At 40.2% G+C, this 18,609-nt stretch overlaps 4 protein-coding genes and 1 long non-coding RNA gene across 15 annotated transcripts in view; 2 read left to right on the top strand and 3 right to left on the bottom strand.

Moving 5' to 3' along the window:
• FAM149B1 (family with sequence similarity 149 member B1) overlaps positions 1-4,306 on the top strand; it is a 31,388-nt gene extending 27,082 nt beyond the window's left edge. For 3 of the 5 annotated variants that reach the window (XM_054690554.1, XM_054690552.1, XM_054690553.1), the window contains exon 12: positions 1,514-1,889. In XM_054690554.1, the coding sequence (XP_054546529.1) occupies positions 1,514-1,874 (361 nt within the window). In that variant the 3' untranslated portion in view covers positions 1,875-1,889. Of the gene's footprint in view, positions 1-1,513; positions 1,890-3,157 lie in introns of those variants that run through there. The other 2 variants (XM_037497176.2, XM_037497174.2) reach the window with 2 other exon arrangements.
• DNAJC9 (DnaJ heat shock protein family (Hsp40) member C9) lies at positions 62-9,674 on the bottom strand. The gene is made up of 5 exons (XM_037497178.2): positions 9,419-9,674; positions 9,105-9,245; positions 8,187-8,441; positions 6,002-6,088; positions 62-5,610 (listed from the first exon to the last, which is right to left on the bottom strand). The coding sequence occupies exons 1-5, from the start codon at positions 9,596-9,598 to the stop codon at positions 5,491-5,493; spliced, it is 783 nt and encodes a 260-aa protein (XP_037353075.1). The 5' UTR covers positions 9,599-9,674; the 3' UTR covers positions 62-5,490.
• A 61-nt stretch (positions 9,675-9,735) lies between these two features.
• Positions 9,736-13,084, bottom strand: MRPS16 (mitochondrial ribosomal protein S16). Its single transcript, XM_037497179.2, has 3 exons — positions 12,916-13,084; positions 12,229-12,489; positions 9,736-11,740 (listed from the first exon to the last, which is right to left on the bottom strand). Exons 1-3 carry the CDS (start codon positions 12,926-12,928, stop codon positions 11,607-11,609), a joined length of 408 nt encoding a protein of 135 aa, XP_037353076.1. The 5' UTR covers positions 12,929-13,084; the 3' UTR covers positions 9,736-11,606.
• Positions 13,085-13,188: 104 nt separating this feature from the next.
• LOC129144955 (uncharacterized) lies at positions 13,189-17,773 on the top strand. 2 transcript variants are annotated; one of them, XR_008549822.1, is made up of 3 exons: positions 13,189-13,519; positions 14,231-14,371; positions 14,724-17,773. It is a non-coding gene; the product is annotated as an uncharacterized LOC129144955 (long non-coding RNA). The 2 variants fall into 2 exon arrangements; XR_008549821.1 differs by having other exon boundaries at positions 14,231-14,387.
• Positions 14,549-18,609, bottom strand: part of CFAP70 (cilia and flagella associated protein 70) — a 60,446-nt gene continuing 56,385 nt past the window's right edge. For all 6 annotated transcript variants that reach the window (XM_037495938.2, XM_037495943.2, XM_037495942.2 and 3 more), the window contains 2 exons: positions 16,206-16,253; positions 14,549-14,852 (listed from right to left, as the gene is read on the bottom strand). In XM_037495938.2, coding sequence (XP_037351835.1) covers positions 14,772-14,852; positions 16,206-16,253 — 129 coding nt within the window. In that variant the 3' untranslated portion in view covers positions 14,549-14,771. The remainder of the gene's footprint in view (positions 14,853-16,205; positions 16,254-18,609) is intronic.

The following is an 18,609-nucleotide window of genomic DNA, read 5'->3' as shown; positions in this document are numbered from 1 at the left end:
GCCTGTTCTGCTCCCAACTCTGTCTCTGGTGAATCCTCTAACCTCCCCTCCCCCCCCCCCCCTCTGGCTTACACCCTGGCATAAATAAATTAAAAAAATAAATCTTATTAAAAAAAAAAAAAAAAACACTAGATCTGAGACTGGGCCTGGGACTGCTAGGAGGCATGCTGCTCCTAGGTGTTCTCATCTAGGAGTCAGCAGGCTACAGTTCATAGGCCATTGAGCATGCTGCCTGTTCTTGTAAATGCATTCATTCATTTATGTACTGTCTTCAGCTACTTTCTCCCTACAACAGCAAAACTGAATAGTTGCAGTGATGATCATAGGTATCACAAAACCTAAAATATTTTCTATCTGGTCCTCTATAAAAAATAAGTTTACTGACCCTGGATCAAGACTGTGAGGCTTCATCAGAAAATAATTCAAGTCTCTTGATTCTAAAGCTGACAGGGAGCTGAGAAAAGGGGATGTTTATTTTAGCAGTACTAACAAGATGGCACGATAGCTGTTTTTTCACATATGTGTCTTCAAATACTTCAAATATCTTAAAATCTTTAAATTCCTTAAGGTAATTTTGAAATGTTTGAGTCTCATATTGAGTGTCACATTTCAAATATGGTGGTACAGTCATGGATATTTCAATGTTGCTGATAAGACTTTGTTCTATTGTTTTAAACAGCATGTTAAGAGAATCTGGATAAAATTCCCTTGATAAGATTATTAAGTCATATTAAGTTGTATAACTTGCAATTTTTGACAAATAACAGATGATTTTATAGGTCTCTGGCTTGGGATTTTTTTTTTAAAAGATTTATTTATGGGACTCCCCAGTGGCACAACGGGTTGAGGGCCGTGCTGTGAAGCTGTCCACAGCCTCTTCAGCACGGGTTCAATTTCCGGACGGCCAGGGAGAAACCCACACGGTGTGGCAGACCTCTCCTGCCTTGCCCACTGCTACCCTTAGCAGTGTATTTCGGTTGTCTACCTGTTCTGCTCCCCGCTCTGTCTCTGGTGAATTCTCTGACGCTCCCGCACCTCTGACCTGTACCCCAGTTCTTGTATAAACAAAAATCTTTAAAAAAAAATTATTTATTTATGCATATAAGAGCTGGGGTACAGGCCAGATGTGTGGGAGGGTGAGAGGATTCACCAGAGACAGAGTGGGGAATAGAACAGGCAGACTGACTGAAATACACTGCTGGAGGGGAGCAGCGGGCGAGATGGGACAAGTCTGCTGCGCCATGTGGGTTGCTCCCTGGCTGGCACGGGATCGAACTCATGCTGCAGAGGCTATGGATCACTTCATAGTGCAGTGCTTAACCCCTTGTGCCACCAGGCAGGCCCCCAGGATTTTCTATTTGGAATTCAATGGAGTATATGCAGACAATTTGTCCCTCAGATTAAAGATGGATACCATTTACATTGTTGTCTGATTTCAGACAATGAAATCTAGTAATGTATTATCCTTTGGGAGGCTTTCCATTGTAAGAAAAGTTTCTTTCTTTTTTTTCAGCCAGATACACAGTATCATCGTTCACATGCTGTTGAGTATCCTTATCAGGACCGACCTGGTAGGGGATCTGCAGGGACAGGTGGGACCAGGCTCTTATTTACTGCTAGATGACTATGTTAGGACCCTGCCTTTGTATTACATTTTTCCATGCTTATTTTCCCTAACTCCAGATATTGTTTATTTTATAATATATACATTTTATAAATCACCTCAAATTCATTTTGGAAAATGGAACATGAAAAGTAGCTCTATTGCTCAGGGTCAAAAAGTTCCAGGTTTCTGTTGTCTCACAATACTATGTAAATTAACCCCTAGTCACTCTAACAAAGTAAGCAGTATACTTAACAGGGTTATATTCTGAGAAATGCATCATTAAGCAATTCTGTTGTGTGAACATCAGAGTATAGTTACACAAAGTATATTTACGTATAGCCTACTATACACCTAGGCTGTATCTAGGGGCCTCTGTTGTATATGTGGTCTGTCATTGACAGAAACATCATTATGCAGTGCATGATTTATTTTTTTTTGTTATTTTTTTTTTGGTGGGACCCTTGCCCGCGGCCAGGAAACGAACCGGTGCTGCAGAGGCTGCGGGCAGCCTCACAGCCCTGCGCTCAACCGCTGCGCCACCAGGGGAGGCCCATGATTTTTTTTTAAGCTAAAAAATTTAAGTGAGATAAGTCATTTTTGTAACATTCAAACTCTGCATGGGTTTTATTATGTAGTTTAATTTCATATTGCTATGGATTAAACTGCTTTTGTCAGTTAACCTGATAGGCCAAGGGTAAAAAAAGAAAATTGAAAATATCATGACTTTTTGAGTTTGATTCTGTCTCATTAACTTTTTTGATTCCCAGGTTTTATATTATAGGTACTGTTTTCATAGGAATGATAGAAAAAAAATCTAAGGATGTCTTAATTCTTCCTATAATTGTCTTCTTCCACCACCAGGGTCATTTTCATGTTGCAGGTGAAACTTAGAAGTATGAGCAGTGAAAATGTTTTCTGTTAATGAGACTAATCAAGTACTAATTACTAAAAAAGTAATCCCTCCATCCATCTCTGTAGACCTAGTGAATTCTCTAAGTCCCTAGTAGCCATTGCCCACCTTTTGAATACTCTCAGGGGCTTCTGTTCTTAGATCAGACCTCTGTGGAGAAGCAATACAGCCTCAGAGCTAATTATTATATTTGGCCATGTTATTTTTATTTATTATTTATTTTGTGGGACCCTCGCCGGTGACCAGGGAACGAACTGGTGCTGCAGAGGCTGCGGGCAGCCTCGCAGCCCAGCGCTTAACCACTGTACCACCAGGGGAGGCCCTGTATTTGGCCACTTTAATGGTCAGGTATAAGTATGACAGATAAGTGAAACAGACATCTTAGCCCTTTTTAATTAGTGAACTCTTCTCTGAAAGGTTACTCTTTCCATATATTAATATAGATTTCTTTTAACATGATAAAATATGCAAGGATGGTTTTTTTATTGCCTTGGAAAATATATACTTTACTTCTTAGTACCAGTCTCCAAATTTAAAGCCAATTGATAACTGTAGCAAAAAAGTCCTTAGATATGAACTGGTGATTATTACCAACTCTACAGTGTCTACTGTTATTATATGGTATCATCTTTGTCTGATAGGTCCTCAGTTACATGGGTCTACAAAATCTCAAAACAGAACTGGACCAGTCTCTAGAACCAGGTACGGACCACAAGGCAAATGAGAAGACGCTGCTTCGCTACAGGCAATGTCTGGGAAAATTTCATGTATCAGTGTTCAGTCATCTTGTGATGTGGAGCTTGTATATAAGAGACAACTTGAAACCACCTTCATGAAGAGTTATTTTGGTACCACTAACTGAGGAGAAAAACCAGAATATCTGCCAAAGATATGGGTACTGTTTCTGATTTTCAATTACTGTCTTCTTTCAGCATAAGTCAGCCTATCCTACTAGACAGTAAAATTTGTACCAAAAGATGTAACAAATGAGTAATTACCCCCAAATCACTGCTCATGTTGTCTGTTAACAATGATCAGTTCAATTACTGTAGGATTCTATGAGACTACACATACATACAAAAAAGCAGTAACTGACTTCTATAACATCATCCCTGGCTTTGGAATACTTCTATGTGTATTAATTTCTGGAAAATCAGTACTCATTTTTAAGTCATTTTGGGGAGGTAATGCTGCCAAAAATCTGAACTATTCATCAAATAGATGTCATTCCTAAAACTTTCTCATTAGATGTTCAATCTCAAAGACAGGGAAAGGGTAACTAAAGACATAAATGTTGAGCATTGATGCAGAGTATATATATAATCATATTTTTTTTTCAGATGGGACAGCTCAAGCTCACAATGCCTGCTTAATATCAGGTTACACTTATTCCTAAAGTATTTTATTGGTCATTCCCATCCCCCATACCCCACCATAGGAAATTTACCTTGAGAAATTTTGTCATTATAGCTCTAAGTCAGTCAATTAAAAAATAAGTTAGACTCTATTAGTGACCAAGCAAGATACAAGTACTCAGAATTTGAGAAACCCTGGCAATTAATCCATTTTTCTAATTTTACCATGGACCTTTCCTTGTGTGCACTCATGAATACAGCAATGGTTTTAACTATGACTTAAATTTATTTCATTTAAATTTCACTGAATTTCAATTTTGATGATCATACTTATTTTAATCATATTGTTAATCTTCAGAGTGGATAAATTTAAATGATCATAAATTAGGGTAATTTTTTAATTATATCAAAGTGTTCTAATGCTATTAAAATATTTAATACAATTAAAGAGTATTTAACTTGTAATTATAAACTGAAAATGTGTTACATATTTATGTGAGATAAATTATGATAAAGTTCAGTAACAGACTTGTTTTATTCACGTGGTATTGAATATATTAGTCTACAAGTCACATTTTAAATTGAAAGTCCCTTAAAAAAAAAAACTTCCAAATATTATAATGAATACATACAAACTTAACTAATATAAGTGAAATTCTGTATTATTCTCACAAATCAAAAACATGAGTGCATTGTAACAAACCACTGGATCAAGATGGCTTCCCATTCAAAGTTAGAGTTGGGTGGGAAGGGGCTTCTAAGAAGTATTTAGCCCACCCCCTCACCCTTTTATGATAAGAAAACAAGTTCAGACAGACTCAGTGAAACACAGGTATAGCCAAGACTACAACATCCATCTCTTTATGATACTTAAACTGGGGCTATCTACTATAACACTGATTAAGACATTTAATTTGCTACAGTAAATACCATATTTTTTTCTAGATCATATTTTAAAAGACCCTGGATGATCATTTTAAAAGTCCCCAGAACTTAGCAATTGCTTTACTTATTTAATAATATATAATTCTTACAAAGATGCCTGAAGTGACCCTAAACATGTATTTCTTCTATATTTAAGCAAAGAGTACAAAATCTGGTTTAAGTAAAACATAAAGGAGAAAAGGTCTATTCAAGATCATTAAGATGGAAAGAAAACAGATTAGTATTTAGTAAATGTCCAGCAAGTTCATTGAAGGTAATCTATTAGGTAAAATTTTTTCCAATAAACATGCACATTACTCTGAATATTCTGTAGCTTCCTCCTCTGTGGCAAAATGACAACCACTAAAGGCAGTATGGACAGACCTACATTCTAAATAGAGATCAGTGTAGAAAAAATCCATAGAAGCAAGTGCTATCAGGAAGCACACCACATACCCCCTTCCCCCAACTACCACCACTGAATTCTTTCATATGAAGACCTCATAGAATGTCAGGGAATTTCTAGGATACTAAAATCAAGTTGAGAGATTCTGCTTGGTTTATAGTCAATCTAAATAATTTAGGCTAGAAAGACTTTTCGCAAGGGTTGGGTCGATGTTTGTCTTCACATTTTTACTGCACCTTGTCTACAGTGGTACCAATTAACACCTAAAGACTTTTGAAGAAAAATTCCATTATTTCTTTTCTTTCTTGACGGTTGTTTTTTTCCCTCCTCGTTTGGAAGGTTTGCAGTACTTTGCTTCCATCTGAGCCAGAAAACTGTCCATTTCCTTTTGCCGATCCTTTTGTCTACTCTGTTTGAGAAGTTAAAACACCAAATTTCAGAAACACAAGACTATCTGTAGAAACACAAAGACCTTAGTGTTTGCCAGGGACCAGTGGAAAGAGAAAATGGGGAATGACTGTTAATGGGCAAGGAATTTCTTTTTAGGGCCATAAAAATGTTTTGGAATTAGTGCTGATAGTTGTACAACTTAATGAATATATTAGAAACCATCGAATTGTACATTTTAAAAGGATAAATATAAAGTATGTGAATAATGACTGAGAAGTAAAGAAAATGTCCATAACATCATATGTATACTCCAAAGAAAACAGCAGCAGTAGGAATCAGAACATAGAAGAAATGGCATCAGAACATAGAAGAAATGGCATCAACCTTCACAGAAAAGCTGCTAAGTTTACCTGAATGACTGCTTTCAAGTTATCTACTCCTTCATCAAGCCCCAACTCCTTCCTGCTCAATTCTGCTTCTTTCGCTTCTTCCTGAGCCTGAAACAGAAATGCATGTGAGTCTCTATGGCAACCTAGCAAATGCTAAAACCATACCCTCATCTGCCAAAAAAAATCTATTGTAAGACCCTTTTAAGGATTATATACATGAAAAGAATAAAATTACACATATATCAGTCATTAAAAGACAACATTACTGAGAGCAAGCAGTAGATCCTCTGATTCCAGTAAGTATTTCTATGTTTCTCCCATTTCTACTTGCTAGCAATAGCAAGTAGTTTGGGAGTCATAAACCACATGGTGATAGGCAGGAAAACAAGATGTTAGAACTAGGAAAGGTTACTTAACCAAGGATGCCCTGAAAAATGTTACCAAGGAGAAAAGCACCTGAAATTCCTCCTCTAAAAACCCAATTTACTACATGGCAGCCTTTAGAGCAACCCTGATTTAAAATTTCTTTTGAGAGTCAGAAGAAACCCTATAAATTCAGTTTTGACTTTTCTTACCATTTTCAAAGCCACTCTCTTATGCCAAATTTCCCCAGGGCAAAGTTTCCAAAATACTGTCAGAATACCTTGGGGCCTCTACATGAATACTCGTAATAGGAATGATGATACATTTGGACCTTGTCATTCCAATAAAGAGATATAATTTCCATTGTACTTGGACTCCTCATATTCAGTTTCTTTAAATACTGTGCGCCTCTCCCAAGTTTGCTTGTGTCTCTCAAAACTATTTCCCTCTCCCCCGTACTCAAGGGAAGTTTCACAAGCTAATAGCTTATTACTGAACCCAGTTGCACTGTTTCACCTGAGACAATGATTACCAATTCAAGATTAACTGTCAGCTCTGAATCTAAACAGATGTAGGCTGTGAGTCTAAATAATCTTTGGTATGCATTCACCTTCTCAATTAAGCAGAGCAGAGATAACATGACCTTTTATCTAGGTAAAACAGGTCTTTTAAATTCACACACACACACACAAACACACACGCACACACTTGGGGACCTTCTGATGGCGCAAGGGGTTAAGATGCAGCACTATGAAACTGTCCACAGCCACTACAGCACAGGTTCGATCCCTGGCCAGGGAGGTGACCCACATGGCACAGCGGACCTCTCCCATCTCGCCCACTGCTCCCCTCAGCAGTGTATTTCAGTCGGTCTGCCTGTTTTGCCTGTTCTGCTCCCAACTGTCTCTAGTGAATCCTCTCACATACACCCCCTCCTACCCCAGCGTCCCTGGCCTGCACCCCAGCTCTTGTATGCATAAATAAATAAACCTTAATAAATAAATGTACACAGTCAGGTTTCTATTGTCTCTACTATATAAAAACAACAGACCTACCCCAAGTAAGCCATACAAAATAAGGTATCTACCTGAGGCACCTACCAAAGATCTAAAATTTTGTATTGTCTGAAGCCCTCATTATGAAATCCAGACTGAAAACAATGGTTACTTCCTTAACAGTTCAATGTAACTTTCCCAAAAGACCAGCAGCACAGTTTTGCTACCTTTCATGTACTCCCTCCCAGAACTCCAGCTATCCCTAAGCTCCTCTCCCATCATAATCACTGTGCCCATCAATTTCAGTTTAATATTGGCACAAAGGTCACAATTCTTGATTTTGCACAAAAGTGTTGCTGAAAGTATGTGTGGAAAGACCCTTTCATCAAAATAAACTTTTTAAAAATGTGTGTTTTGTGTCCAACTTAAGAATCAATCCAGGGAAGGGTACAGGAACCTGTAGTAACAATACACAGCCTCTGTCACCCTCTCTGTTGCCTCAAAGAGAGAAACAGTCTAGCCTAGATATCTGGACTCCATTATTTTATCTCCTGACAAATGCCTGAGCAGAACCACAAGAATTGGTCCGTATGAGAAAATTTCAGTGTTACTTTAAGATGACTAATTATTTAAACAATTCACATAGTAAAATCCTGAGCACAACATATTAGGAAACACGTTTCACCTGATGAGCTGGTTTGCTCATTTTATTAGATGAAAATCATATAATAAGCTAACCTTTGTTAATATTTCGGTAGTTTTGTATATATTTCCATTATTATTACTATCCTTAAATTCTTCTTGAAAGCAGGCAAGATACAAATAATAAAGAGCATTCAAAATCTTACCCTCCTTTTCCTTGCATTCATCTTTTGTTTTGATTCTCTGACAAAGGCATTAAAGGATGGGACCTCTCCAGCATCAATGGCTTGCTGAATAATGTTCCTTATCCTGGGTTCATCTGTATACTGCACACACAGTACAGACTCCATGACCTGATCCATATCACCCTTGAAGTCCAGATAGGCCTGTTTAATATCATTTAACTCTTCTTCAGAACCTTTGTATGTTTTTTCGAAAGCTTGAATGTCCTCTAGAGATATCTGAATAAATAAGAGATGCTTTGAGAATTTTATTTTAAATGAAAAGTTAACTAGTAAAACTAAATTGAGGTGTTGGAATGTTCTCCCCAAATATAACAGTTGCTTGGATTGAAACTGTTGCAAGGAAGAAAATTTTCTATGCCAAAACTTCCCAAAGTCCTCCCTAGTCCAACGTTCACAAACATTGAACTATGGACCAGGAAAATTTAAGTAAAGTTTTGAGTGGTGGGAAGAGAACCAGAAAGGCGTTCAAAACTTACATTTGAATATGTAAAATAAAGTACAAATTGAGAAAAACTAAATGCCCCCTTTCCACAATTACATCAGTGGCAAAATACAGACCCATTTGAGTGTGTGAGAGTGTGTGTGTATGTGTGCACGTGCGCGCACAAGCAAATACACACTATAAATAAGGACATCGTTTAGTAATTATAGATTTACTCATATAGTGTATACGTAGAGTATATATGCTCGCTCTATATAGTCAACTAAATACATATAGTATTGAGTACACACATATATCCCCTGATGAATGCCTTTGTATTTGTGTTTGGACGTCCAATTTCTCACTCCTACAAAACACAAAATACAAGGCCTTGGGAGTATTCAGTAAACATGCTGAATAAGTAACGGGAATAGTCACAAATCTCCAGGGACCTCTACCTTTTTAAAGAGTAGCCTCCAATACGCTTCCCAGTCCCGATCCTGGTTTAGCACATCAGAGTCCTCGTCCACTGTTCCCTGCTCATCGTACACTGCTCTCTGTTCTTTGTCACTCAGAACTGAATACGCTTTTCCGAGAATCTGCGGGGAGGGGGAAGCATCCAAAAGTTACCCCTGAGCCTGTCCCTGAACCGTGAGAAATAAACATTAGAAGACGCCGGGCGGCGTCAGCGCATTCCCCTGGTCGGGGCCAGGTGGCCAGGAGACCGAGAGAAACAAGCGACCGGTCCGCCGCGGAGCGGGGATCTGCCCACCTGGAAGCGGCGGGTGGCCTCCTCCTTGTCTCCCTCGTCCACCCGGTCCGGGTGCACCTGCAGGGACACCTTGTGGTAGCCGCGTCGGACCTCGGCGTCCGAGGCCTCGCGCCGCACGCCCAGAACTCGGTAAAGGTCTGAGGTGCCGAACACTTCCTCGCACAGCTCCAGCAGCCCCATGGCCAGCAGAGGGGCGCAGCGGGCCGCGGCCTCGGGGAAAACAGCCGGGTCTAGCCGCACCAGGCAGCGCTCGGAACCGCTTCCCTTTCCCGCGCAAAAAGCCCCGGGCGCCTCCGTCACAAGAGGCGCCGGAAGGGGCGTGACCGAAGCCCGCACTTTACGGCGGCTGCAAAACGAGGCGTGGCCAGACTGGCGAACGCGTGAACTAAAGAGAACGTGGAACCCACCTCCCTGGCTTCAGCGGGCGCGGGATCCTCCTTTTGGGGAGGCGGATCCCCAAAAGGTATCCCGGGTGCGGTATACCACTTACTCTCTCCGCGGCAGTCCTCCCCTTACTCTGCAAACCTGGCGCCTCTCTTCCCCCGTTGCCCAACGCAGTTTATTTATATAATAACAGCCACCTAGTAGATTGAACCTATAGTTTGATGTTTTTTAAGTTAAAAATAAAAAGGGTATAGCATCAACATTCGACATGGCTCAACCTAAAGGTTAAATTTTAAGTTGCTGAAGAAAAGCTCTCCCCTCACCCTAACCCCAAAGTTTTGTAAAGTGCATAGCTGGCTGAGCATGTGGGTTTCGGTTTGGATGCAATCATCCAGGACATGGTGAGAAATCTGGGCCTGGAGATCTAAAGTAAGGAGTAGGGAAAACTTTGGAAATGCAGGACAGGATGAGCTCAGACAGGTAGAGTGTACAAAGATATCAGACGAAGGATACCTTAGGGCACAAAGTGGATATCTAAGTTGGCAGAAGTTAGTAGCTCAAAATAACACCTTAATTCATGCCTTATCAGTTCCCCTCACAGGTCAATACTTTTCAATACTTTTCTTCTCCTAAGCTATTCTCAAAGGATCTCAAACTCTCAAAGTTTACCAGAGTTCCTGTGGTTTTCAAAGCATTTTTCCCCCAGATGCAAGTTCAATCCAGGTAAAATCACTTCTTGGCCTTCAGTCTCTAAGAAAATTGAGGCCAACCAGTGAAAACCTTGGGGGAATCTTGATGACCCCAGAATTTCAGGTGGCTGGTAATTGTCCTCACAATATTAAGTTTTTACATTAAAATATGAATTTCCTATATCCGAGCATTACACCAGAATTTGAAATATGTGTTAAGCAGAATGTATCCTAAAACCATCTAAACCATGCTTGTGGTTGAAGGATTCTGTAGTTCTGGTGGAACAGATGTTGCTTTTTGTTTGTCTTTTGCAAAACCAGTCACTTATATTACCAAACTCATTATACCTAAACCCAATTCTATCACTGACTTTTTAAAGTGGAGTTTTGAAAAATCCCTCATTGTTATGTCCCTGTCTTTCCCAGGCCCCTCTACAAAATATGTTGAAAAAAGCTCTCCAGCTAGGCACCTTGGGGTCTAAATGAATCTCACCTCTGCCCAATATTAAAACCATTAGAACTTAGCCTTAAGTTCTCACCTTGAACCTCTTACCTACTTTCACAGTAACTTACAAATAAAGAGCAATTATCTAGATATACTAACTTTCTCCCATATTCTCATCCTTAAAAAGTATATTATTATAGCCCAAAAGTAATAACAAATCTACCTTTGTAAATTTGAGATTGTGTCAATCAAGACAATATAAATCTGCAGTTACAAAAATAAGTAACTATGCTCTTGAGCTGATTTGGAGATCATAAATGATTAAGGAAGGAATTACTTGGATGGGTCACAGACATGCTGGTTGGGGGCTTTGAATCAGGAACGTCTTGGAAGGCAGCAGAATGTAAAAGTTGTCCAAGAGACACAGGGCCCAACCCAAAAGTCCACCCCACCACACAGCTGCTGTTTTTCCTAAAACGAGGCCTGAAAAGGCCAATTAGTACATAGATCTAGCTCCACATCAGACAAGAACAGAGCAGGCCAGGCCCTAAGAGTATAAGTAACTCAGAAAAGTCTGTTTATTAATCTCTAAGTCTAATGAAATTAAGAGCGCTGCACAAGTGTTTTAAGAAGACGCTGACCTTGTTCCCACTACTATGCTCAACTAAAGTCAGTTGGCTTTTGTTTCTGTAGCTTCTGCATCTGTTTTCTGAGACGCCAAAAGGACTTCACGGGCACGCTTCCGTCGCAATCTCTCAGCATTTGTGATCATCATGGGATGCAGAGGAAAAAAGCCAGAAAGACCTAAAAGCAACAAATTCTTACTCATTTTAGGACAGTACATGTCAGTGTTTCCCTGGGAACTGAGCCCCACAGAACTCAGGTCTAACACAACCTGACCTGAGCATGAGCTTAAAACAAGCTTCAAACAAGTCAAACTCTGTCGTCTATCAACTGCCTACATTTTCCTTCAACTCCCTCCCCTCTTTTTACTGCAAGGAGACAATGGATGTTGTTTACTTACAAATTTCCTTAATTGAAAACAAATAAATGACAAATGGCCACTGAAAACACACTATTCCCATCTTTAGCATAAAATTCCAGTCACCCAAAAAAAGGTTTCATAAAGGAATCCACAATAAGCGTCTCCAGATTCAAAATGGCATTTACATCACAACTTCAGCTCTCACTCCAGGTCTAAGCAGCCTGGAGGTAATGAAACCATTCTCATTATCCTGGAACTGACTTGAATTTAAAATACCTTAATGAGGGAAAAGCAAGAGCTGAGTTACCCAGAAGCTTTTCCACAGGCTTAGAGAGATGGGCCCCACAGCCAATCCAATGCCGGATCCGTTCTATGTTGAGAGCAACGAGTTTCTCTCCGTGAGTGTTGGGCAGTGGATCATAAGAGCCCAGCTGCTCCACGAAACGGCCGTCCCTGGGACACTTGTTGTGAGCAGCCACTATGCGGTAGAATGGTCGGTTGGTACAGCCACCCAAGGTGAGGCGGATGGTTAAGTGGCCTCCTCGATAAGCCTTGCAGAGGAGAGAAGCTGTAGAGACATCAATGGTTAAAATACAAGAATCAAGAGCACAAAACGACAAAAAGGCATACAAAACAATCCCTTTCCTCCACTGAAATGTCCTAACTTCCAACCAACTCTAGTCAACCTGGCTTAGATACCATCTTTCCTTGTGACACTCTTAGGCATTCCATTTCGAAATGACATCTTTCTCATCCCCAATTCATTCAGCACTCGTCTGCTCTGTGACCAATTCCAAGCCTCAGTTACCTCAACTATAAAGCGAGCATCATTTTATCTCAGCGTTTCCCCGAGTATTAAGGGAAAAAACTGAGAAAAGAATTAAGCGTGGTATACAGCGTGGCTGTTTGAGGGTCGGGTCGCCTGCAGCTCGCCTAGAACGCCTGGTCCCGCCAGCCCGCGACCGCCCGAGGTATCGGGGCGCCCCTCACTCACTAAGCTGGACCATGGTGCCGCAGGCGCGCTCGGGGGCCGGTGAGCCGCTGGCCGCCCCTCGGGGAGTCCTGCGGCCCCCACGAGTCGGCTCTACGACCTCGGTTGGGCGGAGGGGGCAGGGGACAAGGGAGTGGGGAGAGCCCAGACAGAGGCGCAACGTTGCGGGACCGCGCACCTCAGCCCGCTCACCCTAAACCCACTGCTACGACAGGGGCCTCGGCGCCGGAAGTGACTATCCACTCGCCCCGCCCCTTCCGCTTCCCGCCACTGCGTTCCCACGCTGCGACTCAGTGAGGCCGCGGGGGCCTTCCGCGGCCGGAGAAGCCGGGCGCTGCAGCTTGTGTGTACTTGGGGTAGCAATGCGAGTCCCCTCCGGAGTAGAGTACTGGGAGACTCCCGGGAGCGGCTCAGGGAAATGCTGAGGTTCTCCACAAACCCATCCTTTCCGCAAACTTATTTTGCGCAGCGCTGAGAACGCAAAAATGCGAGGGCGGATCTCTGGCCGGCGAGGCTGATGGGGAGAGGATAGTGTTATACTTGAGTATCACACACAGACTTGGGGCAGTAGAGGAAAAGGCGAATCTGACACTTCCTGGGTGTCACGGTAAGAACTTCGTAAAGGAAATAGCATTAGGGTAGAGACTAGAGAACTATGAATGAATGTAGATTTATCTGGTGTGTTTGCTAATATGTCTCTCACCTTTCTGTTCTCTACATCTCCTCTTTTAAAGGAGGGGTAGCCTTTATTTCTCTTTTGCTTTGCAGTGATCCAGGAGAACGGGTGAAGCATGGTCCTTGGATCCCTTGTGGTTTACATCCGTAAAAAGAACCGTGCTTGCTGGGCGTCAGTCCCTCCACCCTAAGCAAAGCCCTCTGTTCAGTCTCTTTGTTCACCGTTAGAGCTAAATGGTCTGGCCATAACTAATATGCTTTTTGCCCTAATCCAGTGATCCAGCATTGCAGTCTTCCTTTATGACCGCCCACCTTAGAAAATGAGGCCTTACTTTCCAAGTTCCAGTGAATGAACCTGGCCAGGGATCTCAGCAATTGATTTCTTCTAGGAGGGATAGTGATAGTATAAGTTTTCATTTTATCATTCTAATGATGAATCCACTATACCTTAATTGTAATTATATTATTTTTTTTTAAAGTTATTTATGCATAGAAGAACTGGGGTGTGGGGGGTGGTGAGAGGATTGAGGTAATGGAGGTAATAAAATCATTCTTCATTCTCATTATCCTGGAACTGACTTCAATTTAAAATATCCTTAATGAGGTAAATCAAGAGCCTGAGTAACCCAGAGCTTTTCCACAGGTTTTTCCACAGGCTGAGAGAGGTGGGCCCCACAGCCAATCCAGAGATGAGAAGATTCACCAGAGAAAGAGTGGAGAGCAGAACAGGCAGATCTACTACTGAAGGACACTGCTGAGGGGAGCAGTGGGGGAAACAGGAGAGGTCTGCTGTGCCACATGTAGGCTAGCTCCCTGGCTGGGGATGGAACTTAGTTCCTAGCGGTAATAGCACTGAGACCTAACTCCTATGCCACTAGAAGGCCCTGTAATTATATTCTTACCTATATGTAAATACACCTTAATTAACCCCCAAACCACACTGATGAACCACATATGACCTCATCCATTTTTTTTATTGTCATCCAGTTTACTGTCAATTAGTAAAATGTCCAGTAATACAGCCGTTGGACATAGGGTTTCTGAACCCATCACCAGAAAGGAATGAGTTTCTGTTTATGGTAAAGATTCTTTTGTTCTCCATCCCAAGTCTCATATTTCATGGTTTTTAATTTAAGGACAGGACTTCAAAATTCCACACAGAAAATTCTTCAAATGGAAAGATGTCAAAAAGACGGATTTCCAAAGCCAACTGCCTCCTGTACCATATGGATCTCTTCAAGCAGAGCTGCATCTTTCAATTTCAGCTGCATGAGAGAAGGAAGGGAAGGACACACATAATGTCTGATATACATTCATGGGGCCACAGCTAAACAACATAGTTTCTATGGATGGAATTCAGTCTTCTTATATGCTCTACTTGTTAACTCCATTAAAAGACCTTGGAATATGTGCTGGTTACAAGGACATGTTCACTTTAATGAAAATTCACCAAACGGTATGAACACTCACAAATGGGAGAACCACTCACTTCCCTCTAATCTTTGTGCTTTTTTTTGTGTGTGAAATAATTTTAATGATGTTTATTTTTAAAAGAGTTCACCCAACATATTTTCACTCAACATATCCTGACTAGTATATAATAGTCCCACTGGCAAATGACAGAAAGGGATTAAATACATGAGAATCAAAGACCTTAGTCTGAATTTAATTTTAGAGTCTAGATGTGTAGTAGAGACATCTACTCAATACCCACAAAATCTTCATTATTTTTTCAGGGCAACAAGCCACATTTTCTGCTTTTGAAGCTAGGGGTAATCTTATGACCAATTGTGGCCAATAAAATATAAGCTAAAGTAATTGCTCTTTAAAGAGAGGTGAAGTAGCTAGCACAGCCCCTTTGTTCTTTATTGTGATAAAACATTGATATGGTGGTTACAACCCCACTGCCTTGCAACTAGAAGGGGTAGGAACTGTATGCTATGAGTGGTAGAGCAGAAAAGCAGAAAGGTTGGATCTTTGATGACATTAAGGAGCTGTGTTAGCTACTATGAAATTTACATTAGCTGAGTAAAATAAAACTATTAATTTGTTTAAGGCACTGTATTTCGAGACAAGTAGGCAAGCCAAATCTTGCCTTCTGCCTAAGTTTTTTTTTTTTAAGTAAAGATGTTTTGAAATACAGCTATACTCATTTATTTTTTATGACTGTTTTTACACTACAAGAGCAGAGTATAATAACAATAAAGACCATTTGGCCCACAAAGCCTAAAATAGTTCCCACTCTTGCCTCTATAGAAAAAATTTGTTGACCCTTATACTAGATCTTCGTTTTACACATGAGGAAAATGAGGCCCAGAGAGGTTAATAAAGTAAATTAATGGTCAAACTAGGACTATAATTTAGGTTGATTGACTCCCAGGTCATCTGTCTTTTCATTAAACTATATCCTCTGAAGAGGTGTAAAGAAGATCCCCCAAGGTAATATGTAGATTATCATTCCCAACCCAGCAGCCCTATGATAATGACAAAGGTAGTAAAAGCCTTGAGAAAAATAATTCACATCTTAAAATGCTACAAAGTCCAGAATTTAGTCAGCACCTTCCTCCCAAGTTTCCAACCTCAATACAGTACAAAGAGCAGAGGCATCTGCATCATACCTTCAGCGTGTACTTGTAGGCCTGCTCAGCTTCCAGTTGCCGTCCAGCCTGAAAAAAAAAGAAAAGCAGCTGGAGATGATACTACACCATCAACTGTCTGTCTCTCTCTCTTTCTCCATCCTTAGCTAGTCATTTGTTCCTCTCCACATAATAGCAAATATTTATAAATTGTTAATGTTGCAGTTTACATTGTTTTGTTTTCTTCACCATTATACTTCACAAGTTTGCATATAACATCATACTAGGGAAAGCTTATACATCAATGTAAGAACGACAAAATGTTCAGACTACAAGGAAACTTAGGGATTATCTAATTCAATTTCCTGATGTGTGTTAGTACATGGTAAATTTTGTTGTGTGTGTGTGTGTTTTTTTTTAAGAGAAAGAGTTTGTTAGGGAGAAAAGGAACAGAAATTGGTAAATTTCTTATTAATTCACAAATTTTGCTTTATCCAAAAGACTTCCCCTAATATCTACATCTTGAAGTTTTTCCAACTGAAGTTTAGTAAATTCCAGGGGCATTTTCTAGCACATTGTCCTTTTCTCTTTGACCCTGAATTAATTATAGCATCTTTTTAAGTTTCTAACTATATGTGAGCCTTTTGGTCTATGTTTAGTTGTTGCTTTATGATTTTACTGCACTGTAATTCATATATATTTGTTGAGTCTCTTTGTGGTCTGTGTGTTCAACTTTTATGATTAACTCAATTGTGCTTGGAAAATATATGTATTCTCTAATTGTTGAAGGTAGAGTATCATTTTGATGTTTGAGCTTAACTTTCCCGTTTTATTAAAATTTTACATGCCCTAATTTTTTTCTTATTTAATCTATCAGTTTTTGAGAAAAGTATGTTTAAATCTTCCATTTTGACCTTTTACTTTAAAGATGAAGAAACTGAGGCCTAAATATTATAGTTTGTGACTTTCCCAAAGTCCCACAGCTAGCTGTGGCAGAGCTAGAATAAGCACTGAGATATTTCTCATAATGCTATTCAGGATATTTACTCCAAAGAGAAAATCCACTAATTTTCATTTTGCTCAATTTTCTTATAATCACTATACTCCCTTGTCAGTTTGGTTTCATATTGCTCAATGGAAAACTGAAGTCCATTTGTATTATTGCCAATGCAATTTTAGGCTAGTATGCAAATTAAGCAAATGTGAGAAATATTTTCTATATGTAAAACATCCAAAATACTCATCACCACCTAATTGCCCATCTATTTGAAGGATAAGCATCCTCAGCCATAGTTCAATAGGAAGAAATGATTCAGGAAGACTAGCAGAGCAATTCGTTTGCTGGTCCATGAAACTTATTTACATTCTGCTAAAATAATGTTCCCATTTTAAAAATTTATTTTCTTAAAAAAATTATAATAAAGTGAAAAAATCAAAATCAACAAGCAACTATAAACCAGAGACATTCTGCAGCAGGGGAGAAGAGTAGGGTCAAACCAGGGGTGGGACCAGCACAAGAGACTATGGTGATAGTACATGGGTGAATTGGTGGTGGGAATTTCACAGGGACTATACCGGAATTGAGAACGCACACATTGTAAAAATGAAGAATGATGTAAAAAATATATAAAATAATATAATTAAAAAATTTTATTAAACAAATTTATTGAATTTTGATTTTTTAATTTATTTTTGAAAACTTATAATGAAATAGAAACTTGGCAATGAGGCCATTAAATATAAGTAAATGCATTTAAAATGTAGGGCCTCCCTGGTGGCGCAGGGGTTTGGGACTCAGCCTATGAAGCTGTCCGCAGCCGCTGCAGCATGACTTCGATCCCCAGCCAGGGAGCAACCCACAAGGCGCAGCAGACTTCTGACTCGCCTGCTGCTCCCCTCAGCCGTGTATTTCTGTTGGTCTGCCTGATTTGCTCTCCACATTGTCTCTGGTGAATCCTCTCACCCTTCTGGCCTGTACCCCAGTTCTTGCATGCATAAATAAATCTTTTTAAAAAATACATTTAAGGGGCTTTCCTGGTGGCGCAAGCGGCTGAGCGCAGCACTGTGAAGGTGACCGCAGCTTCCACAATGCCGCTTCCACCCTGCCGGCCTAGTAGCAACCCACATGGTGAGCGGACCTCCCCTGTCTCACCAGCTGCTCCCCTCAGCAGTGTATTTCGTCAGTCTGCCCATTCTGTTCCCTGCTCTGTCTGTGGTGAATCCTCTCACCCTCCTGCGCATCTGGCCTGTAGCCCAGTTCTTGTATAAATAAAATAAATCTTTAAAAAAAATACATTTAAAATATAAATACCATGTATTTTCTGATGAGCATTAGGTAAATATTGAAACTATCTTGAATCCTGGTCTCAGAGAAAAATTTCAGAGACAATTATAAAGAATATACTTTATAGTATCAGGTTGATTATTAAAACAATGGGAGAACCAC

Source organism: Talpa occidentalis, unplaced genomic scaffold, assembly GCF_014898055.3.
Source record: "Talpa occidentalis isolate TD23 unplaced genomic scaffold, MPIMG_talOcc4v2.1 talOcc4.8, whole genome shotgun sequence".
Taxonomy (NCBI): Eukaryota; Metazoa; Chordata; class Mammalia; order Eulipotyphla; family Talpidae; genus Talpa; species Talpa occidentalis.
This window is presented reverse-complemented; position numbering and strand designations above follow the sequence as displayed.